Consider the following 24723-nt stretch of genomic DNA (forward strand, 5'->3'; position numbering starts at 1 on the left):
ATTTGCAGGTAATACTTTTTATTTGTGTATACGTTATACACGTATAAAATAAACCCAAGAAGGCATATTGCCCAATGCAGTGTCATACTGCATGGAAGATGCCCAATATCGAAGATCAGGTGGGTTTTACATATAACAAGAAGTCCTTGATAAAAATACAGCATTGAATCCCAATCCTATAAATTATCACCTGGACATATCCTAGCATTTATGTGAAGCTTCGCTGATTTAAACAGGACTCCACCCAGAAAAAAGCATTCAGTTATATAGATCCGGTTGTAGGATGGAGGGTTCAGTGATATAGATCCAGTTGTAGGATGGGGCTTTGTACTGTGTATAGCTGGAAGTACCCGATTTTCTAAAAATTTACAAAGAAATCAACAGAATAAAAGACGATGTAAAGGTCTGTCTTTCTCCACCTCATGCTGAAGCAGCGCAAAACAAATCTCTGGTGTAACACTGGGGCTGTTACTGTGCTGAAAGCTAGAAGCACAGCTTATATTTCAGCTAGCGTCATTTCTATATCTGAACTGTCACACATCACTTGCATGAATTCTGTGTGTCTCTGTCAAGTCTTTCCACTGTAATTGCAATTATTTAATCTTCAATGAATTTATTCATTATTCTGAATGGAGCTAGTGAATGTGAAGTCTTTTTTTTCCACTATACTGCAATGAAGTTTAGTAACAGATACTTCTGAAATTCAGGGAACTTTGAATGTGGCAGGACAAATTCAGTTGGTGTAGCATATGCAACTCCAGGAAAGCTACCTATATCTGTTAAATTACGCCAAGTCTGAATTTGGCATGAAAATCTATTACAAACTCAAAGTTAAAATAGACTTTTGTTTACATCCATCTAGTGCATCACTTGTGAGAAACCTATACTGCTGATGAAGATCATTTGGTGCAGCTCAGGAAGAGAGCTCAAGTTGATTTGGACACCTTTGCACTTCACTTGAAGTTACCAAGCCTTGTGCTTCAGTGCCATCTTTAAAATATACACATGAATACTGTGCCTGTTTATATACATTTCTAACATTTCCAACATTTCCAGCATTCACAGATGCTGACTGGCAAATAAGACTTATCATACTATGCATGTCAGCTAATCACACAAGCTAATTCTGCAAGCTGGCTGCTCCCTGTACTCACAGAGACCCCGAAAATGGCAGAGCATTATGGTGCTGCTGAGAGCACCTGCAGCAGAAAAATAATCATTAAGAAAAAAGACATATAATGTATATTTTAAGAAGCCAGTCCTAAACAGTATGCTTCTGTAATAAAGAATAGAGGTTTTTTATATTAAATTTTATTTGAAAAGAAAAAAATCCCATGTGAACAATACTACTCTAATAAGCTAATTTTTCTGATGCCTTTTTATCCATAGCTGCCTATGCTCTGGTCAGTATTTGGCTTAATAAGTACCTATTCCATAAATACTTACAGTGTGACTAGAAAGATTTTAAACTATGTTTCACAGTTGAAACCTCCAAATTTTTTCTTAATAAATACATTTCCAAAAATCATCTTGATAAATCATCACTTGCTTGACAGGTTTCATTTATAAATTTTTAGCTTTTATATGAGCACGATTTCAAACCCTAGATGAACCCAAATAATCTCTTTTATTATTTCTCAATGTTGGCTGTGCATCTGTGATTGCCAACTCAGTTTGTCCATCTCTTTTCAATCCACCTTGCATGGCAAAGGAATGAAATGGAAAGTCATGAACCAATCTCCAATCGACCAGCAAATCATGAACTGTTTTCTACTTCATCTTGTGTTTTGTTTCGGTCTTTTACTTAAGGTCCTATTGAATTATATGCACTGATTTTGATCTGATTTCTCCCATTATATTGCCTACATGCACTCTTTATCAAATTATATAGATAATGGCTATGTATCCTTCTCATTATGGACATATAATGGACATCTGGCTGAGTTTAAGTGGAGCTGGATAACCTTGCTAATCTGCTACCAACATTTATTTACAAACACTATACCCCAATATATTGCCTCACAATTGTACCCTGAGAAGGTTATGTTTCATGGAATTATGTTTCAGAGCCAGCCAGCTACATGCCCTATGCTATAGTAGTGCTATGATTGTTTTCCTGAGTTAACTTATTCAGAAATAATATGACAGACTTATGGGAATTCACTGTTACTCCTGGCTTTAAAGGAAGAGTTTAAAAGCCTGCAAGGGTGTAAGTCACTAGAATTTTACATTCACAATACCTGTAAAACTAGCCACAGTACAGTAGAGGGTGGTAAGGGATTAATCTGCTGGGTTAATCTGCTGAAGTATGCAACTGTGTTATCAGTTTGTTTGTTCCTTCAGGAAATTTTACCTGTAGTCAAGCACTAATGATTCGGGAAGTTCTTGATGCCTCTGTCATTTTTGGAAGGTCAAATAATCACTACAAAATGCTGAATCTAAATCTGTTCTCTTTTGAAAATCCCTTTCTCTAGTCAATTTATGTCAGGTGGAGATTCACAGGGACTACAGCCAGTTTCTTATTGTGCAAGTACAGCATTTCATTGCACCACATAAGGAATTGGGGTATTTTTATAACAGAACTCATGATCCTTAATGTAGAAGAGTGTAAAGGCTCATTAGGTGGCTCCCTATGCTGTTTCTGCCTAATTTCAGAGGCTGGGCATTTTAACAGCTCCTCTGAGCATGAGGCCATATTCCGTCCTGGTTCTCTGCTCAGTATTCCTTCTGGTATCAGTGGAAGTCCCAGACAAAAACTAAAATAGAACTTTTTATCACATATACATTGATACTTTTTAAAAACGTTGTTTAAAAAAATCCATTTCTTTCAGCGAAGTCTATGTTACTACGGCTGACTCGTTGTCTTCTGCGGTTGTAACGGATTTTCTAAACTCCCTAATCAATTTGTTTATGACTGAGTATGTAAAGTACTAAAAGTATTATAGAAAGTATATTGAAGGTTATTAATGGATACTGCTGATCCTTGATGCTGCTTAGTCATGTTAATGTTTAAGACAGAAAAAACTGTTAATGGAATTATGTTGTATTCCTACAACTACTTCATTATATTTTTAATGGAGCACAAATATAAAAGAATATACAATTCTCTACTCTGGAAGGGATATATAAAATACATTCAGAATACCTGATATTACACCATGTGTAGCTTTTTTTTTGTTTGTTGTAATGTCTAGGACTTGCAGGTTTTTTATTTCTACTTATTTTCCATTGAAAAAATATTCCAAAATGCACTCTTCCTACTAAGAAGAAAATTCAGTAAGGGAAAATCTCATTCTGTAAGGTAACAAAACAAACAGAAATAGGGACAAATTGTATTATTGGTTTGGAGTTGCATTTTAATTATAACTTCTCTTAATTATCTTATTTTTATTTTTTTAACTTTATTTGAAGGGGTGATAACAGCTATTCAAAGTACACTTGAGGATGGGAAACAATTATTAGCATAGTTAATAATATATGTGATATGCTTTGATATGTTCTAGTGGGAAGCTAAATGTCTAACAGCTGTATTTATGTATGTGAGCATTACAATATATTGTGTTAGTATTCAATGGAAAATAAAGAATATTTAAACCACAGCAGTAACAAACAGTCCTCAGACTGTTGATGAACACTATTGATAATAGCACCAAGAAAAGCAGAGAAGTCAGCATCCCCAAAATATTACAACTAGGGACAGAATATAAGCCCACAGGAAGTCTCAAGAGTCCAGGAGTCTTCCCTTTCAAGGAAATATTTTCCTTACCATGAAACACATGTGTTCCTCCTCAGTGGGGACCCCTGAAAATCCAGATGATCACCCAGTTCTTGCAAAATACAGCAAGAGGCTTACAAACTTAATGCACTACTTCCATGATCTCAATTTGTGACTGCCATGGTTTAACCCCAGCCAGCAACTAAGCACCACACAGCCGCTCGCTCGCTCCCCCCCAGTGGGATGGGGGAGAGAATCAGAAGAGTAAAAGTGAGAAAACTCGTGGGCTGAGATAAAGGCAGTTTAATAGGTAAAGCAAAAGCCGCGCACGCAAGCAAAGCAAAACAAGGAATTCATTCACCACTTCCCATGGGCAGGCAGGTGTTCAGCCATCCCCAGGAAAGCAGGGCTCCATCACGCCTAACGGTTACTTGGGAAGACGACTGCCATCGCTCCAAATGTCCCTCCCTTCCTTCTTTTTCCCCCAGCTTTATGTGCTGAGCATGACATCATATGGTATGGAACATCCCTTTGGTCAGTTGGGGTCAGCTGTCCCGGCTGTGTCCCCTCCCAACTTCTTGTGCCCCCCCAGCCTACTCACTGGTGGGGTGGTGTGAGGAGCAGAAAAGGCCTTGACTCTGTGTAAGCACTGCTCAGCAGTAACTAAAACATCCCTGTGCTAGCAACACTGTTTCCAGCACAAATCCAAAACATAGCCCATACTAGCTACTATGAAGAAAATTAACTCTGTCCCAGCCAAGACCAGCACAGTGGCAATTTTTCCATTTGACATCTCTCTGTTACATCAATCTCAACAGTGGTGACACAAATGGAGCAGTAAGCAGTAAGCAGTACCACCCACCAAAAGGGCCAGAGCCCTGCCAGGGCAGGACAGAAGTTAAGTCAGGTTCAGCAGATGGAAAATGTAAACCCAAACACTCAATTCACTCAGCTGTTAATGCCTCCCCCACTGCCTCGCAGGTTTTCTCTCCAATTTGTTAATACGTATTGCAGACAGTTGCAGCTACCTTTCATATGCCTGCAAGCCTTCTCCTCCCATACTTGCTGATCTGGAGACCTGAGCATGGTAGTAAAGCTGTGATGTAGACTCCTATAGAATGGCTAAACATGTTTTTGTGGTTGGGAACTAACTGATAAATGTTCACGTCTCAGGGAGTTCGATTCCTCAAGACCAAGCTGCGGTACACTGCCTGACTTACTGCTAATGGCAACTTTTCTTCATTACTGATGACTCTGAATTCTAATGGCTGGTGCTACAGGCATGTCTCTGTTTATAATTCACTTAAACAAAGTGCTCAGAGGCCAGCCTAACCTTATTCCTATTCAGGAATTTTCCTGAAATGAACTATAGCTACAAAGACCTCCAGTGTGCTATACAGAAGTGGTGTTGTATTTGTGCTTTGAGACTTTGAATTTCTCCAATTAGTTATGCTGGTGTAATACTTCTATCTTCAAATTTGTTACAGTAGAAAGCAATTTGCCCCCAAATATGCATATTTATATTCATATAATTGTTTATTTATTCTCCAAATAAACTGAAGTGGATGGTGGCAATAATCATGTTACTGTTCCCAATCTCCCATTCATCAAATCAATTTTTGAATTCTCAGAAGTTTTTTTCAACTCAGCCTTACTTTATGCTTCCTACTGTATTACTTCAATTGAAAAAGGTCTTTCTGACCCATTCTCACTTCCTGTTCGAAGGCCTGGATAGCGACAGCAGTATGTTAGCAAGTTGTCAACCTGTCCGGATGATGAATAACCAAGAATGCTGAAGGAACATCAGAATAAACAGGCTGATCTGCTAAGAATACACAGTCCTTCATTAAAAACCATTTATGTGCACAAGAACTGGAAGTAACAAATATCGTGTCTATTTTTATAAAAAGTTCATGGGATAATCAGCGGAGTTTCAGACCAGTAAGATCCGCATTTATACCTGGTCGAATATCTGAAACGATAATTGAAAATGGAAGTGTAAAATTTCAGGAGAAAGTAGGTAACTAAACAAGCGGGACAGGCTGCCTAGTGAAGTTCAGGGTCCAGAAATGCAAAATATTATACATAGGAAAGAAATGCTCGCAAGGTTTAAAATTAGCCGTAAAGAAAGGCAACTTGACATTGTTGTGAACAACTCAGCAAGACACTGATCTCAATATACAGCTACAGGAAAAAGCAAGTAATGTTTCAACATGTGCAGGATAGTAGGGAGAGTACAACACTACATGTTATGGCAAATCAATGCTGTTGCCTTATCTGAGATACTGCGTGCAGTACTAAATGTAGCCATCTCAAAAAACACACTGCAGAATGATTAAGGACTCAGAGAAATGTGGAAAAACTCATTGAAGGTGTGGAACAAGATGACACTTGACTTTAGCAAGCACCAAGCCATAAACCAAAATATTTCCCCCCCCAAATTAAACTGTGGCATTCATTGCAATAGGCAGTTGTTGAGAACAAGAACATGGCATTCAGAAAACAGTCAAACATGGACAAATTAAATAAAAATTGTATTTCTCTTTTTTTAGTACTCAAAATAATTTATAATTATTAGGGAAGAGGAGGTTCTTTGGACTTCTGTCAGAAGCATCTGGCTGTAGCCATTTTGGACAAGAGGACAGCCAAGCAGCTGGATAATGAATGTGCTCCAGTGTGGCATTTCCTATTTTCAGTCCTTGAGACACATTGCTCAGAAATTAGCTCAGCTTTGTTGCTGAGATTCACAAAATAAAATATGTAAGACGTACATATGAATTAGCTGTTCAGAAACATTTACAATACTGAGAACACGAACACTGAAAAAATCTGTAAGATACCGGCAACATGTATTTCAAGGATGTCAACAATTAGAAAATTTTGGCAAACTATTTGCAAGCGCTTGAAAATGTAATTGCACAACTTTGGCTAGCTTCAGCTATGTAAATCCTGACAGACATAGACTCCCTTAGGAAGAACAGAACTCAGTCTTTTTATAAGCTTATTATTAAGAGTTTAATATTAGAGCTGTAGAAATATTAGTTGCAAAGTACCGTATGATTAACCAGGTAATAGTATTGTCCTGTGAGGGAGTAATTTCTAAAACACAAAAAAATTTGCCAATTTTGGGAAAAAACCCAAACAAACAAACAAACAACCCTAAATTTCACAATTTCCACATAACTGTGAAATTTGAAAACCCTATCCTGCTCCCTTTTGTCCTCCATATACAATAACATAACGATACTGCCCATTCAGGAAAAACACCAGTAAATATGTTGCTCCAGAGTGCAAAACAAAGGAAGAAAAAGGACAAAACTGGAACAGAAACCATAGTTTGTGGTCAGGAAATCTGTTTGGTTTTGCAAAGTTTAATTGCACCTGTGAATGTCTAAATTTTCTGATATATAGAACATTACTGAAAAGAAAACATCCTTTTAACGTTTACATTTGAAGGCATTAGCTACCTGGATTATAAACTGCAAACACCAATAAAAATCCACTGCTTTTAAATAATCCATATGCGTTGGCATTAGTCCAGTCTTAAACTCTAACTTTTCCTTAGCATTATTTAAGATAACAATAACTCCTTCAAACTAAACTCACTTCAAGGCTGAGACCAAGAAAAAATACCTGGTACAGCAGCCGCTAGGAAAGCTCTGCCTTTCTATACAGGGTTCTGGAGTACATCAAACTGCAACAGCACTAGGGTAATCATCTTGTATTAGCTTGAACCAAATGGGAAATGAACGTTTGTTCCAGAATTACAACTCATTTCAGAATTTCTGTAAAGTTATTTTGAGAGCAGTGACACTATCAAAGGATCTAAGAAGAAGAAAAAAGGAAGCTAATTTCAACTGCTTCTCAAAAAATCCTACTACTGGGGTGGTTGTGACTGTTGTCTAAATGTATGCATAAATGTAACTAGGTAAAATTGAAAAATAATCAGTTAATTTAATGACATGAACTGTAGAGTGTACCTGGCAAGACTAGTACAAATAAATTATGCTACAGTGATATCACTGTATACAACCAGAGCTCTCAAGCCAGTAAACTGCAAAGTTCTGGTTCCCTGTCTGAGAGTACCTTGTAGCCCTCCTTGTGCCTGCGCAAGGAACAGGCAGCCCAGAAGCTGCCCTTGGAAGACGGGAACAAGCTCCACGTGTGCCTCAACAGTGACAATTTCCTTGAAGTACAGCCACAGACCGGAGGCACTCCTCCCAGAGACAAGGACAACTCAGCAGGGTCTTGAGGATGCCAGCTCTTGCATTTCAGAACATTCCCAGTTTTGCTGGTATTTCAGAAGGAGTAATCAGCTTGTGTGTGTCATCAAGCCCAAGCTCACTTAGCGTCCACTTGCTGGGGAGCCAGGAACAGATTGCAGAGATCAGCGCACTCTGCAAAAGCTTGGTCAGCCCATTCCTGAGGGGCTGCCACACTGGCACTGTTAGCAGGATCTGAGCTAGCTGAGGTTAGAGGGACATAAAAATAACCATTCGGAGTTAGACCAGGGTTCATGTGCTCCAACGTCCTGCCTACTTGGCCAGAAGCGACGCTTATTAAAAAAAAAAAAAAGAATAAGGGCAATACAGCATGATAATTTCCCAGGATACCCTCTCAGCCTCCAGCAAGGAAGGAAAAGAAACCATGCTTCCTGCCTTAAGGAAGTATTCTTGTGGACAGCAAAATGCCTAGAATTGGTACATTCTGCATGCATGGCACCAGCAGGGTTTTTTTCTATTATGAGGAATGCTGTTCTGCATTGCAGCTCCTGGAGATAATGAAGGAGCACTGACTTCACTTAAAAAATAATGAAAACATAAAAGACCCCACCTATATCTGTGACTCTGACAAATGGAAAGGGTTTTAAAACCTGTGTTGCAAGGTTTTCCTCCCATAACAACAACAGTTAGGGTTGCATTTCAGATCATTCCCCTTTGAACATACCAGTACAAGCAAATTGAGAGGAGCAGACATTGCACCAGCACGTCAGAACAAGATGAGAGGTGCACAGGCTAAATCATGTTAGTGTTTTATATATATCATATGTTTATATAAATACAGAACATAAATGTGTTTTATAGAAAAAATATATCATTCATATATATAAATATATATATGTATGATAGAGTCCCAATACACTAATACTGATCCATCACCTGTGACAAGGTTACGTACATTGTATGTCATTTTTGTTCTGGGGAAAAGTAGAAGCCAAGGAAGAATAATCTCCTTCAAGTAAGGCATGTAAACGAATGCTTAATAATTCATAGGAGTTGCAAGTAAGGAAGTTTCCCCCTTCCTGCCCTTGCAGAGCAGCCCCAGGCGGATAGCGTACAGAATAGGAAACGTACCATGTAAGTGCCAAGAAATGCAGCTGATGGAAATAGTTCCCTCCCCTTCCACGAAGATAAACTATACATTCAGTCATTCCTATTGCTGTAAAAAATCAGTTAAGGTGACAGTGAAAAAATATAATTGAACAAATTATCTTCTTTTAACAGCCACAAATGCCATTATAGAACAGAACAAAACAAAACAAGCAAAAATGATCAGTGGCAACTGTGAGCAATTTCCACTTTCCTCCACTCCTCCTTGGGAGCTCTAACACTCAATGGCACTGAAGTTCTACTTCTACTATCTGATTTTTGTACTGTACTGCCTGCCGGAAAAGAAATCTCTGGAAAATCACCATGAACTTTAAAGTCATATAATTTTTTATTTCTCTTTCTCTTCTCTCCACAGTGCTGACTGCTATGAAGAAGGAAGAAAATACTTCCCCTTGTCTACTACTAATTCTCTGAGTAATTTAGAAAGAGTATGTATTTCACGATTACATTATTTCTATTCAAGCATGTTGCAGAATGATAACTGATACCTGCTGCCTGCTCCTGCTTTCTCTAGCTATAGTTCAAAGAATATCTGCCCTTCCCTCGTCCAAGACCTTTGGCTTTGGTAGCTGCGCTGAACAAGCTTATATAGTAATCTCTGCTATACCTAAGTGGCAATTTGCACTAAATAACAGGACAAGTTCCTAGGCGATTTCCAAGAACTCTTTGGAAGGAAGAGGTGGAAAAAAACAAGTAAAGTTATCAAAATTGCCAAACATGATTTTTTGAAAGATCCGGAAATTGGGATGGATTTGGGAAATAATTTTAAATGAAAAAGATGTTGGGGGCTGAAAATGTCGAAACATTAAATTTAGATATTTCCAAAATAAAATAATCTATTTTATTTTTATTAGCTAAATTTAAGCAGCTACCAGGAGGAGATGCTTACCAGGAGAAGCATCTACCCAGGGCAATGCATACATAAATGCTAGCATGCTCATTTCTTCTCTTCTGTACCTCAAATGCCATCAATGTTTGCGGGTTTTTTTCTGGATTCCTTGTTCATTTTCTCTTATTTTCTTTTTGTTCACGGTGCATTTCTGTATGCACTGGATGATCTTACTCTTTATGAGTCAAGAGTTATTCAAAGGGAACAGACCTTTAGTTAGTTTTATAGCTAATCTCATAATGTTCTGCATTCCTAACAATAGTACTGACACATCAGATCAGAAAGTACAGTAAGGGAAAGGGAACATGCCAAGGTTGCAAGCTCTTCACTGCTTAAATGGCCCCAATAAACAACTGAAAAAGAAATTGTGAGAGTTACTGTGTTACAGTGAATCCATGTTCCTCTAGTATAAAAAAAAAAATTCTATGCACTTTCCTGAAAAACTTTTACTTATAGTGAGGACTCAGATACCCTCAACCAACCAAAACGAAACAATATGCCTGAATAAAACACCACCCACACTTCTTTTGCCAGAAAGGAGATTTTTCCACATTCAGGCTTTCACACTGGTTGCTTTGCCAAGTTTATATTCAAAATATAGATTCTCCTAAAGAAGTAGAAGTAATAGCCTTGACAATGTATGTTTTATAAAGCACTGCTAGTTTGAAACATGTAGGAATTCTGTTCATTACCTTCACTGTCTCACAGTATAAACTAAGTACATACACATATATGTGTATGCACCTGAGATAAACCTGAGAGAGAGGCACACAGGATGTGTACATATACATTTACTGTTAAAAACTCTGTTCATTGAGCTTAACTCAGTTAAGTTTTGCCTTTTTAGCAGGGCATACTTGATAACAACAAACTGTAAAACTTCACTGCACTAAGACAGCAAGTGCTGCTGTTTCCTCTGAGTACCAGGGCAAATACCCAAATGTCACCTGCCACCGTGCTTTACAAAACTTACAGTGGTTTGGCCTGTGGCAAATACATTTATGATCAACAAAACCAGTACTACCGTTCATTTTCTTGTCTACCTGTGAGCTACTAAAGTTCACTCTATTGGTTCACTTAGATGTTCATGTTCTTCAGTGTACACAAAATGACAGAGAAAGAAAGAGAAAGAATCAGATGACAGCTTTTTTGTTAAGAGGTTAAAATAAAAGATTTTTTTGTCCAAGATGTATTGGAGTAACAGCCTTTTCCACGTGCTTAAAGAGAACCAAAAAATGACATAATATTTTTAATTTAAGGATCATCATCTAGATTTGCATAAATTCTTCAGAAGTTTATGTGAAATACAAGAAAGAAAACACTAAGCTTACAGTGTTCAGTGTACATGGAAAATTATTTTTAATTTATCCTCCCATGAATACTAGCTACAGAGACTTGATTGCTTAGCAAGCAGTGTAGTTAAGCCATCTGAGGATAGAAGCAATGCTGCATGACCTTTATGTGACCAACATCAGCTAAGCAGCACACCTTTAATACTGGACTGAAAGCACACTAACAAGTATGGAAGCAGAATTTGAATATTGTCCTGCTTATCCATTATTTTTCAATTCTTCAGGAGTAAAAAAAATAATCTTTCATTCAGCAAACCACAGTTTTTCGTTACATACACTCCTTACTTCTACCTGAATGTACTTGTCTCAGTACTTTCAGTCTCCTGAACAGCAACTGCTAATAGTGCAATCTGAAAAACGCAGTTAAAAAGAGCCCCAGGATCTCTCCATTATACTGACCATAATCGCAGGATTCCCTATTATTACAATGTTCTAGCCTATCTCCTATTATTATAGTACTATTCAGTACAACCACCAACTCAGGAGGAAGAAAACTGTGATACTCTGAACACACTCTTTAACACAAGATTAAACATTTGTACAACACTCATATACATACATGTGGAAGCAATTTGTGGTGATGGTAAAACTGAGTATCATTCACCGTCCACCTTAACAGGGAAGATGAAAAATATGGGCGTCTTCTAGCACATAAAATGGACAAAAAAACCACTAAGACATGCACTGGAATTTTGATGGAGCAGCAGCAGCTCATATAGACCACATCTTCACTGGGCTGTGAGACTACAAGGCCTCATTCATTGTAAACCTTTCTTTTTTTTTTTTACTGTGAGGGTGATTGAACACTGGAGCACATTGCCCAGGGAGGTGGTGCAGTCTCCATCCTTGGAGATATTCAAAACCCCAAGGGACACTGTCCTGAACTCTAGCTGACCCTGCTTTGAGCAGGGGGGTTTAGACTAGACAACCTTTCAAGGCACCAGATGTGCCCACCAACCTCAGCTATTCCATGATTCCGAAACAACTCTGGGTTGACCAGAAGTTTGAATGAATGACCGGGACAATGAAACTCCTTGGTGCTGCAATCATCTGTTTTATGGCATTCAGGTGCAGAGGTAAATGGTTATTACAATGCACTTAAGAGTTGGATCCATTTCAGAAGCTGATAAAGTAATTCTTATCTATTTTTTTGTTAAACCTTTTCAGAAGGAAAGGAACAAATGCAAGTTTATTATTTATTGTGTTACTTCCTTTGCACTAGCCTGTATTAGTTTTAATGAATTTATTGCTAGACAGCTTAAATCCCAAATTAAGATCTTAAAAGTGGTTTTACAGAATTAGCATTTTTACAGAATAGAAGCCATCTATATGGATTGCTGTGTTGATTTAAATCTTCTACTATTTTTATAGCTTAAGCAGTACATAACTGTGCTGGCAAGGCTATGTTAAGATCAAACTGGGACAGATGTCACCAGGGTGTTCCATGTGCAGTACCCAGGAATCCAGCCAGCCGCCTCTTCCGCCAGTGCTCTGCAGAGCCCTTAGTGCTGCCCTTAGGTGAGGCGAGGAAGGGCTAGTTCAGTTCCAGGGCTCCCTGGGTTTATATTAGTTAGTTCTCACTAAACCTCCAAGAGGCAGCAGTGTTTCAAAAAGCTTATTAGGATATCTCAGTGGTGGATAAAAGTAATGATGTGATAGTGGATAAAGTTCTCATAATCTCATAGAAAACTCCCACGGTTCTCCACAAAACTCATGTAATTGCTTTGTCATTTGTGCCTGTTAAGAGTTTCTGAAAAGCCACTCTGAGGAGCCAGAGACAGCACTTGCAGGCAGGGAGATGGAAACCGAACACCAAAGGATCCCTCACCAGGCACACAGACCCAGACCAGTGACTCATTACAGTACTCTACTATGTACCTGTCAGGTCTGTATCTCAACCTGCAATGAAGCACTGGCTTGTTCCTGGCATTTATAATGACAAAAACTGTCTGCCTAAATTCTGGATGAGGATGAGAATATTCCTCCTTTGAAAAGAGTAACCCAAGAAAACTCTCTGTGTGGAGAGTGGTGACTACGCAGGAGAAGGCGGCTCCTTCTCTGCACTTACGATATTATGGAAACCAGATAAATGCCATTCTAGCTGGTGCTGCAGTTTAATTTTCAATGGTCACATTGCCCAAGTTCACTAAAGCTTCTTCTTATGGACTTTGCACTCAAGGAAGATACTATAGGAGGTCCTTACTGCTCTAGTGTTGGCTGCAAGCTGGCAATGTGCTGGAGAAAGGAACAGCTGGTTCTGAGCACAGTATTACACAGATGAGGCTTAATCTGTACTTGAAAGGGCTGCATAAAACATTGACCTGTCACATTTATGCAGCTACTTAATTTTCCAATCTAGGGCAGCGTGACTGCAAATTACATTTGCGCACTGGTTAGTTTGGGCAGCTGCAACTGCTCTGTCATTTTGGAAGTGCCCTCCTTACTCAAAGAGGGTTGCACTTTACAAGCAGAACTTGGAAGCTCTCAAGCTGAGACAAGCCTGGCAGTTTGACCAGAAGCAAACAGAACACTTTAGGTATCTTGGCATAAACAAACACTGCCCTTAGATGTTCCCTTTCAAAGCCAGACATGTGGGGGTGCGGAGGGGGTTGTTGCAGTCTCTTTGAAACTCTCTACAGCACAGTATTTGGCATTGTGGCACTGAAAAATTTTGCTTTGGGTTTCATAGTGGCAATATTAGAAAATAAATACATAATCTGCATATTTTAACAAAGTATATAAACAAATAGCCAGAAATCATAAGAACTCACTAAATTTTGTTCTGTCTGTACTATGGAGTAAATGTTTTGGCTCTGGTTTTCTTCACTGAAGACTCAAGTTAGCCAGCTGCTTCTGCTGTTGCTGACTACAGAGGTAACTCACCTCGTGACTGCGAAGGTAGGCCTTTTTGTGGGTGCGTGCACTCTGCAAGCCTGCTCCATGCTCGCTGGCCAGCGGACGTGCCCGCTCTTCCTCCTAGAGACCTGCGGGACTGCCACCCCAGGATGGCTGGTGAGAGGCAGAATCTCCACTGCTGTCTTTCACCAGAACTTCTCTGGGGAAGGACAGCTCTAACTTCGTGTTGGCGATTCATGGAACAGTGGACCTGTAAAAGCTGCCTTGGAGTACAGAGGAGTGTAAGTTTCTTGGGAAAGCAGCGGGCTGCCAGGTTTATTTGCACCTCCTTCTCTAAATTAAACCAAACTCTGAGGGACAGGGAAGTGCATCAAGCAAAAGTAACTTCTTAATTAAGCATGTCTGTCTGGGAAATTTTGCTGGCCTGATTCTCCCCTTTGTGGGACATATAGCTGCCGCTGCATCTCCACAGAGGAAAGGTTTAGTAAAGCTTTCAATATAGACTTTGTAGAGGACTATGCTGACAGGAGCTTTAATAAAAGTAGTTTATATTTAGTGCAGCAGATATTTACTTGTTTTCTCAGTTTATAGCAAGAGGAGTTCAGATAATGTAAATCTTTAGAAAGAATCCCGATTTCAACACAAACCTTTTAATTGATTTCTCTTTAATAATTGATATAACACATCTAATTTTTAGTTAAGAATAATTTGTGAAATAATTCTGGTAATATTAACCAAATGCTAGGTCTGAGATAATGAAATACTTAGGGCCTCTGGGGGGTTAGCATGGACTATAAAGTGTGCTAAATCAGAGACAAGGAAAGCCTGAAATAGTTTTTGTGAAATAGCTTGTATTTACCATTCAGTACTCATTTTGCTAAAGCTATAGATTACATTTCCCCTTGTTAAGAATAAAGAAACAAACACTGATTAATTTATGCAGCCAAAAGATTAGTGTGAGCATAAATCTCTTCTTAGGGTTCCTATTTTAATTATTGATAACAGCTCAACTTGCTCAAAAGGGAAGAATTTTAGCATTTGAAATTTATTCTGCTTCTTTTTCTCTGCACTCCTTGATGGGTAAGGAAAAGGGGCTACTTGCTTACTTCTTTGCACCAGCTCCCCTTTCTGATTCCCCTGCCCAGAGACATAGGCAGCATTGTTTTTTTAAGGAAAACATACCATGAGAAGGTGGTTAAACGATTTTTGTACCCTACTAACAATCCTGTAAGGCCTTTCATATGCACACAGAATGACTAAATCGCCCACCAGGTTCCCATCTCCATTCTGACCTCTATGAATGCAGCTGGTGCAGGCAGCAGCTCTTCCACAGAGGGATGCTGCTGCCGCTGCTCACTGACATGGCAATTAAATGTTAATGGGCCCACTGAAGGAAAGCCGAGCTATTTAAATCGGTGTGGAGATTGGACCAGTAGCATTTCAAACTGTGACACAGAGAATACGGAGAAGCTGTAATAAAAGCTCAATTGTCTCGGTGCAGATCCTGCCTATCAGCAGGCTGATGAGCCCATACTGTGAGGTATCAGTCCCGTGTGAAGTACAGTTACATACTTTCCTTTCGGGCGCTCAGCTGACGCAACAACGCCCGTAAAGAAACTTCGCGCCATCGTTTTCCACAGTTCTATGTCCTTGCACGCGCACCGCCTCAGAAAGTTGGTCAGCAGCAGCCGCGGCCTGCGCCGCCCCGCACCTCGGCGGCCGCCGAACACCCCCGCCCCCGCCGGCACCGGCCGCGCCTAACGGTCACCCGGCGGCAGCCAGCTCCGCTGCTCTCTCCGGCGAGACGAGAGCTCCCCCTCCCGAGGTACCGTAGCCTCACTCCTCCCCGCCGAGCCCCGGCGCGGCCCAGGCCCCGCGCCCGTGCAGAGCTCTCCACCGCCCGCGCCGTGTCCTTCTCAGGGGGCCAACGTGGGGCTGAGGGGACGCCGGGGAGGAACTGGCAGGGCGCTGCCCCCTGGCCCGGGAGGGGTGTTCGGCTCCCTCCGGGCTTTCAGGCAGGTATCTGCCGTGGGAGAGGGACTGGCGCCCGGGCTGTTTCCAGGCGGGGGCCTGACTGGGGGGGGTGGTTAAGCCGCGACCTGCTATAGCCCCCCCGCCCGGCCGGTGTACGGCGCTCCGGGGCGGGGGGAGGGAGGGAAGCGGGCGGCTCTGGGCGGTGGCACCGCATGCGCAGGAGGCCAGGTGCCTGCCGGCTTGTGAGGAGCCGGTAGCATCGCGGGCAGCCCGGCGTCCTCATGGTGCTGTGTCAGGGCGGCGAGGCCGCCGCTGTTTCGGCAGCGGGCGGGAAGGAGCCGGAGGTGCCGCTGAGCCGGGAGGACGGTGCGGGTACGAGGCAGCCTTGCCTGTGCCCGGCGCCCGGCACGGAGGCGGCGGGCGCCGAAGAGCGCCGCGTTTGTGGCTGCTGCTCGGGCTTGTCCTGGCCGCGCTGCTGCAAGGCACCTGGTGAGGAAGGGGGAGTCTGGCAAGCGGGGCGGGGGGGGGCAGCGCCTTCCTGGCTGGGCTACCCGCTCTCGGGGTGACATTGCCGGCGGGGCGGAGGAAGAGGAAGCGGCCCCGAGGGCACCGGGGCTCACCGCACGCGGCGGCGGCGGGGCGCGGAGCGAGCTCGGGCGGCCGGAGAGGGCGGCCCGGCACCTGTGCCGGCCCCGCCGCCGGCTGCCCGCGGGCGGCAGGCTCCAGCCTCGCCGCCTCCGAGCCGTTCCCGGCTGTGGCGGCTCACACCTGCTGCCCGGCGGGGGACACCGGGCCCCCTGCGAGCGTGTTCGGCCTCGCCCTCTTCCTCCCCCTCCTCTTTACTGGACAGGCCGGCCCCTGATGAAGAAATCAAGTGAAGCGGCAGGCACGACCTCCTCGGTGGCGCTAGCCCTTTTGCTTGTACGCCGGGCTTGGCTCGGGCCGGGCCCCCGGTGCTCCAGCCCCCCCCGGGAGCGGGCAGAGCGCTCGGCGCCGCTCCGGCCGCGCACCGCTCGCTCCCGTCCCCAGGGGCGGGCTGCTGCTCGGTCGCTTCTACACGTAGGGCTGTGAGAGCTTCGGTAGCGATTATCCCTCGGGAAAACAGTACTTCCTGTTGTCAGAGTTTTAAAGTAAGACTTGACAGGTTTGGGTAAATAGAGGTGCCTTCTAGCAGCGTGAACTTCTGGCGCTGTAAATATGTTGAGAAGGGGCATGAGTGCTGTTCAACAAGTCCATATACTTGCAACTATGACTGCCTTGGTAATTCTTATCTTGCTTTAGTGTGAGTGTACTCTTTATTTTGTCTTAATCCATGCTTCACTTCTTGGTCATTTTGAATGGTTAAAGCCACAAATGTACTGCGAAATACACAACATGTTTTTGTAAATTTAATGTGGCTTCCTGTTATTTTAAGGTGGCATTTATGTTTTAATTTTTGAAGTTGTTATCTGAAGTACTTTAGCACGTGTAATTTTTAAACAATTTCACTGAAAATGTGTTTCTCATTAAATATGGACTCTAATTTACTTTCCAGCAGAAAATGGATAAAATGACAATCTTTGTTAGCTAGTGAGCTGTGGAGAGGCCAGAAGAGATAGCGTACTTCACCAGTGAAATTCACATTAGTATCGCTTCTGAGGCAAAGCTTGGGAAAAAAAACAGTATTTGAAACCCTGAGAAACTTGCATTTATTCACCAAAAAAAAATTTTTTTTTTTTTGGTAGTCTGTCTGGCAAAATGTTAATTGAGTCAATGGCTGAACTTTATGAATCATGCCTAGATCTTGTCTGCATGACCATAATTAGTTCATACACAGGCTGTTGTGCTCCTGGCGCTTTCCTGAAGTCTGTAAGAGAGCTGTTCTGCTTCTTACGGTGTGAAGAATGGATTACCCTCTTCTGGCTTTCCTGAAGGTCTGGGAGAATTGTCTTCTCACTGACCATCTTCCCTATAGCCAGTACTCTTCTGCCTCTGCTACGATTCTCAAGATGCATGTATGTGAGAAGTGTCATTTTCTTCACTGTATATGTTTTGCGAGCATAAAAACTGTTTGCAAGAAAGCATGGCATTAAAACACAAACAAAAATAATTTACACAGAAAATGGTGTGTTGTGGGAGGCATTTGACTAGGACTTAAAACAGGAGCGGAAGATTGTTTGAAAGCCTTGCATGTGGAGATGGCCAGGGAATAAAATTGGAAAACCAAATCTCAAATCTGTAGCCACTCAGAAAAGATGACTTGGGTACTACTTGAAACTTTTTTATTTTCAGACTGCTACACTTTTTTAAAAAAGCATGAGTGCTTGAATATTTTGATGGTGTTGGGCTAGTGTTTGGAGGCTTAATATTTTGTGGGGTGGGAATGTTATCTTAACCTAACTTCTCCTTACAACATATTTTGAAATAAGTACTCTTCAGAACTGCAATTCTTGTTTTTGGTGGAAGAACTTGTAACATTTTATTTTTAAAAGGAAATAAAACACTTTCTCATTGCACTGAGTACATGCTTTGGCAATATGAGATGTTGATGGTTTAAATTCTAGTGTTACAAGATACTGTTTCTGATAGGCTTGGTATATTGGGTAGCTTACAAAAATGAGTTCCTTCTGGGGTTTTTTTGTTCCTTCAAATCCAAAGCTTAGTTCTGGGTATAAGATCCTTTCAGCTTAGTTTGCTTTAATTTGATTGGTTTTCCATTTCAACACTCCCATTATTTAGATTGGCTTCGTTCTGTAGTAATCAGACAAGCTATCATGCCTGAAATAAAAGTTAGTAGTTCTGTTTGTGCTGTGTTCATCCATAAGCCAGCCTGGGTTTGGATTTCCCAGTTCAGTTATAGGCCAGTCTGATTCCTCTTGCTTTAATATTAGAGACATTGTTGATTTTGTAGTTCTGTTGCATGACTGTGTGGATTAGGACATTAAGTAGTTCATGAACTTTTTTAAAATCTACTCTGTTTCATAGTTGGTAGATGTCTCGGTCCAGTGTTGGTTGGTGGTAGTTTTTCTAGTCACTTTTATGTAAGCAGCTTTTGCTAAATAGAAATATTTCTAGTAGAAACTGTCATTCATTTTCAGCTGTAGTGTGGCTGGATTCCTTGAAAAGCAGGCCTTCTGCCTACTTTAAATTCTGGTTGCAGTTGTAAAGCCTGGGTCTTCAGAAATGTTAAAGCCAGAACCAATGCTATACACACTGTATCAGCCCACAGCCTCAGTTCTTTGGTAGTAAGACGCAGTTTCTCAGCCTTGAGTGCTGATCTCAAGGAGGATCAAAATGGTTTGTGACAAGTTTTGTTAACTTAAAAAAACCCCACACACCCAAAACAAAAAAAATCCTCAAAACCATATTTAGTTGCTAAGCAACTCACAGCAGTGCCCTGCTGATTATGTTTTAGAGGATCCATGAGGCTCATGGGCTTCTACACTAATGTGAGATGAGGCACCCTTTTATCAAAACACTGCCTCAGGGACATGGAGTTCTCCCTCTTATCTTTAGAGGGTGTTGTAGAAGAAAAGGTAACTCCCAATGTTTTATACAGACAGAAAGAAAAGAGAGAGTGAAAATTTTTAGATGGGTTGTCTTTTCCATGGTGTTCACCTCTAGGTTCAGTGGAAAGACTGTTCCTCTTATGCAGCAAAGCAATAACAAAAAAGGCTGGTTTCTTCGGAGACGGTGTTGAGGTCAGCAGCAGTTCACCCTCTCTGTTTGCTTTCTTTTATCTTTTTTAATAGTTGAGGGTGGAGAGGATGAGTGGAACGAGGAAGAGTATGTCGCTGAAGAGAGCCTGAGGCAATGGGGAAGCTTGAATAGAAACCATTAGACTTGGGAGACTACTTTGGGAAGAGAAAGTCTGATAAATAAGCATAACTAAGTTGAAATGAAGGTCTTCATGGAACTGTGATAAATACCAGTACTTTAAGCAGGCCTATGATGTTTTAAAATCAGTCACTTACACATTTTTAAGCAGAAGAAATTTATTTTATGTTTATTTGAAAAATATTTGGATTCTTACAGCAAGATAAAAATGTTATATGAAACTTCTGTAGGTCTAGGTCAAATGTAGGGTGATTTAGCTGCAAAATAAACATGAGGTATAACAAAAGTGAGGTTCTGTACACAATTTTTACGTGTGTGTATTTGTGAGAAAGGAAATTAAATTGTTGCTTATGAACTTTGATTAACTTACTCAATAATCAGATGATTCCCAAGGTAATAAGTTCCAGTGTTTCAGAATCTGACCATGGACCATTTGGCAGTCAGTTGTATTTATTGGTCCTTGGGCGGTGGTCAGAATCATATGGCTAGTCCTATAGTGAATCATCCAAACTAGTCTGATGCCTCCAAGAAGTAAAGCCTACTAACTCATGTAGACTGTGAGAAGTTTTGTATCCAAGGTGTTAGAGTTCATCTCTTATCTCTTGCTTTAAGAAAAAAAGGAGACCTGTGGTGGTCAGTGAAACATATTTTCAAGGTAGGTCTGGTAAATACACGTAGTATTTGTATTTGTTTCTTTTGCTTCCCCTGACCTCTACCGCAAGAATAGCTACAAATGTATGGAGCACTGCAGTATGTAGAGCTGCCTGACCTGAGAAATATTCTAATAGATCATTATTAACTGGATTTTATCTGTTGCAGGAACAAAGAAGAAAGCTGCGTGTCCAGGACTTGGTCTGTTTTATACCGTACTGTCTGCCTTCCTTTTCTCAGTGGCCTCTTTATTTCTTAAAAAAATAGAAGATGTACATTCAGTGGAAGTGAGTGCATTTCGATGTGTTTTCCAAATGGCATTTGTTCTTCCTGGTTTAATATACTACAAGTAAGTGTAGCAAATGTTTAAATTTAAAGCTATTTCTTAAAAATACATCTAGAATTATCACTCACTCAAATCAGATTGCAATATTATTTTGATTCAGACTTCAATTGCGTAACTGCATTGTTTTGGATGAGTTGATAGTTTCTTAATGCAATTCAGAAAACTGAGAATCTTTGACTCCCTGAATTGTAGAGGTTTCTACAGGGATTATATCAAATGTATTGATCTTCCATGAAGTGGTGTTCTTAAAAAATAGAAGGTAGTTTGTAGATACTCTTGGATTATTTTGCAAGCAAAAAATTAATAGCTAGAAGAACAGGTTCTGGACTCTCAATGTGATTGGGCGTGGTGATGGGAATAAATTGGTCTGTGATCAGGCAGTTAAAAATATTTTGATATTTGAGATAAGTCCCTCATTTAGAAAGGTGTGTACAATCTAGAAGGGTGTGTACATTTAAATGTGATTGGATGTTGGTCATGAAATAAGCAAGCCAGTGACATTAATGTGACATTTCTGTTTTTCAGAACAGGGTTTTTGGGACCAAAAGGTAAAAGAATCTTTCTTTTCTTCCGAGGATTCCTTGGCTCTAGCGCAATGATTCTTCTCTACTATGCTTTCCAAGTCATGCCACTAGCTGATGCCACTGTTATAACTTTTAGTAGTCCTGTTTTTACATCGTTGCTGGCATGGATCTTTCTCAAAGAGAAATACAGCATTTGGGATCTTCTGTTTACCCTCTTCGCAATCACTGGAGTGGTTCTTATTGCCAGACCACCATTTCTGTTTGGGTCAAACGTTACGGGGATTGAAGGAAGTTACACAGATCACCTTAAAGGAACTATAGCAGCAATTACAAGCACAGTATCTGCAGCTTCGACTTTTGTTATACTAAGGAAGGTGGGAAAATCTGTGCATTATTTTTTGTCAATTTGGTATTATGCAGTTATTGGTTTAATTGGATGTGTTATAGCATTGTTTGTTATGAATGAGTGGCGTTTGCCATATTGTGGCAAGGATAGGGTTCTTCTAATATTAATAGGCCTGTTAGGGTTAGGGGGTCAGATATTTCTCACAAAAGCATTACAGATAGAGAAAGCTGGACCGGTAGCCATAATGAAAACAATGGATGTGGTGTTTGCTTTTATTTTACAGATTCTTTTTCTCAATCATCTACCAACTTGGTGGACTGTGGGTGGTGCCCTTTGTGTAGTAGCTAGTAGTTCTGGAACCGCCATTCGTAAGTGGCGACAAAGCTTGAAAAAAGCTAAACAAAATGAAATCTAACAATACAGACACTAATTCCTTACAGAAACAAGCAATCTTGAAATATATATACAATATTTATTTATATTTATTTTAAATATCTCATTTACCAAATTGTAGTACCAAGTTATATCCAATAAAATGATTTTTTTTTAAAATGAAGATGTTTTAACAACTGACTAGGTATATGCTTTTCTTTCTCATACGTAGGCATGCAAATATGAGAAGTAGAAAGATATTTAAAAGTTGCTTGCTTCCGATCAAAAGTGGATGATAGTTTTTTGGCTTTTATTTTCCTAAAATTCCTGATTCTCCACTTCTTAGACCCTTTCTCTATTCTTCTGAGCAGTGGAAATCAGTCTCCCAGGCGTATTTAATACTCTTCTGTGCTTCATTACCAGAGGGATTGCAGTACAAAAGTTAGAAGGGAATGAAGAATTATAATCCTATAAACATCCAACTTTTATAGAACAGATAAAGCTTGCACATTTACAAGCTTTCTAATTATTTTTTTTGTGCACAAAACAGATGCCAAATGGGGATTTATTTTTAATTTGGATTCTAAAAGAACAAAGGCTATTTCATCTTTCCAAGTAGTAGCAAGGGAAAATTAACTTGTGAAAATTCTCTATCAGCTTTGCTTTCTTTTAAAAAGAATTTTAAATGTTTGCACTTGCTTTACAGACGTAATGAAACAACCTAATCCCTTCTTTTTTAATGTGGTTTTCCCAATAAACATGTCTTTCGTTGCTGCAGTCTTGGTGATGAGACAACAGTTAATTGTATACCACTCGTAAATTAGCCATTTCTTGTGGTATGGAATATTATGCTGTAGCTGCACTTTTCTTTATTCTATGCAAAAGATTATATTTTTTAGGTGTTTAATATAGGTTATTTTAAATGCTGCTTATGACCCTTTTGTTTAGATTCTTTTGTACAAAAGTTCTTTATAAGATCAAGTTTAAGTCATCTTGGCCTTCGTAAAGTTAGGAGGATTTACAATAAAGCATTTGCGTATTTCCTGAGAATTTACAAGAGTGCAGAGTAATTGCAGTTTCACAGAAAATGCAGGTTGTCCAAGGTCATAGCGGAGATTCTACAGAACAGGTTTGAGGAGAGCTTGGTGGGAGGGTGGAGCTACGCATACACATCTCATGACATGGAGGCATCCACACTACATCAGGCAGTGTTAGTGGGCAGCTTCAGCCCCATTTCTCCAGCTGGCCCTTTTAAATCTGCACTTAGTCACTTCTCTTACACATCATCTCACTTTTATAGGCTTTATCTTGATAGCAACAAATACTAAGAAAAAAGGCTTGTGTTATTGATCTTAGTGTCCTTCATGTTTGAGGAGGAGTATATGTTTAGCATCAGGTAGGGGGATTTTCCCAAATGGAGTCTTATGTACTTTTGAGTCTTGTCTCAGTAGTGCTTAAAGAAAGTTTTAACTTGGATCTTTATTTGGTCCTTTGTATCATGAGGTGGTTTTCAGTTATTTACTCACTCTAGCGTTTTTCTAAAGGACAATGCCATGTTCTGTAGACTTGATAAATGTTTTTTTCAAAATCACTGAAGGTGGCAGATGTTTTCTTATTTTGATTTACAGATGCCTAGTCACATATCTTTTCTTTTGCCAGTAAGCATTGCATCCTGGTAGGGCAGATCTAGGGACTTGAGTCCCTAAGGACTGGAGTATGTATAGTACTTTGGGATGCATCTGGATGTGAGGAGCCATCTTTGTGCAAGATTCTGTATGTAAACCAGCACCCTGAATCCATATATGTTTATGGACACAAGCAGATTCCACTACAGTGATAGAATCAGTTCCTGCTTACAGCTGTCCATTCTCTGCTTCTCCTGAAGGCTGCAGTTCAGGTACTGCTGACAAGGTCAGGAGTAGTATGAAACTGCTTTCACATCTCTTTAAAGCCTGATGTAATAATAAAATTCCAGTTTGGCACCCGTTTCACGTAATACTTGAAATTGTAAACTGGGATTGTTTCTTCTGCTGCTCAGCCATCGCTGCCATTGAGCAACAGCTTTCAGGGGAGGGAAGGAAAATAGACTGCATTTTTTACTGCTTCACTTCATGTTTAATATCCATTTGTTTAAATCGACACTTACAAAGGTGTGGTTCCAAAGCAGTTCATATTGATGTAAACTTGGGTTGTCAGCTAGCCCTGCTCCCTCCCGTTGGCTCAGTGCTCGCGCTTATGTGGTTGTGTGGTAAGCTGGCCCTGGGAGCTGATACAGCTACATAACTTTTCAGTAAGGTTGTTGGAGAGGGCAAAACCAGAGTAGCCTGAACTTGATGACAGTGTGAAAACATTAGGAAGGGGAATTAGATAATAGTTTTAAATTACAGTGTATGAATGCTGCTTTGTCAGTACAGAATAAAAATAATGTGGAAGCTTATATCGAAAGATCTTTAGGTCATATGATTTCAACAAATCTTGTTTACACTTAGTGG

The 24723-nt window shown here is 40.5% G+C and overlaps 1 protein-coding gene across 1 annotated transcript; it reads left to right on the forward strand.

Annotated features, from left to right (window-relative positions):
- The first annotated feature begins 98 nt into the window (after nucleotides 1-98).
- On the forward strand, nucleotides 99-23636 carry SLC35G1 (solute carrier family 35 member G1). Its single transcript, XM_050899136.1, has 4 exons — nucleotides 99-119; nucleotides 16434-16665; nucleotides 20812-20992; nucleotides 21515-23636. The coding sequence occupies exons 1-4, from the start codon at nucleotides 99-101 to the stop codon at nucleotides 22272-22274; spliced, it is 1194 nt and encodes a 397-aa protein (XP_050755093.1). The 3' UTR covers nucleotides 22275-23636.
- The last annotated feature ends 1087 nt before the right edge of the window (nucleotides 23637-24723 follow it).

This window comes from Gymnogyps californianus, chromosome 6, assembly GCF_018139145.2.
Source record: "Gymnogyps californianus isolate 813 chromosome 6, ASM1813914v2, whole genome shotgun sequence".
NCBI lineage: Eukaryota > Metazoa > Chordata > Aves > Accipitriformes > Cathartidae > Gymnogyps > Gymnogyps californianus.

What these genes read in the sequence shown, in the direction of transcription:
- SLC35G1 (XM_050899136.1), top strand. Translation starts at nt 99, where the DNA reads ATGCCCAATATCGAAGATCAG. An exon ending in GCGCTGCTGCAAGGCACCTG is followed by an intron (nt 16,666 to 20,811) that starts GTGAGGAAGGGG and finishes TATCTGTTGCAG; the next exon opens with GAACAAAGAAGAAAGCTGCG. An exon ending in CCTGGTTTAATATACTACAA is followed by an intron (nt 20,993 to 21,514) that starts GTAAGTGTAGCA and finishes TCTGTTTTTCAG; the next exon opens with AACAGGGTTTTTGGGACCAA.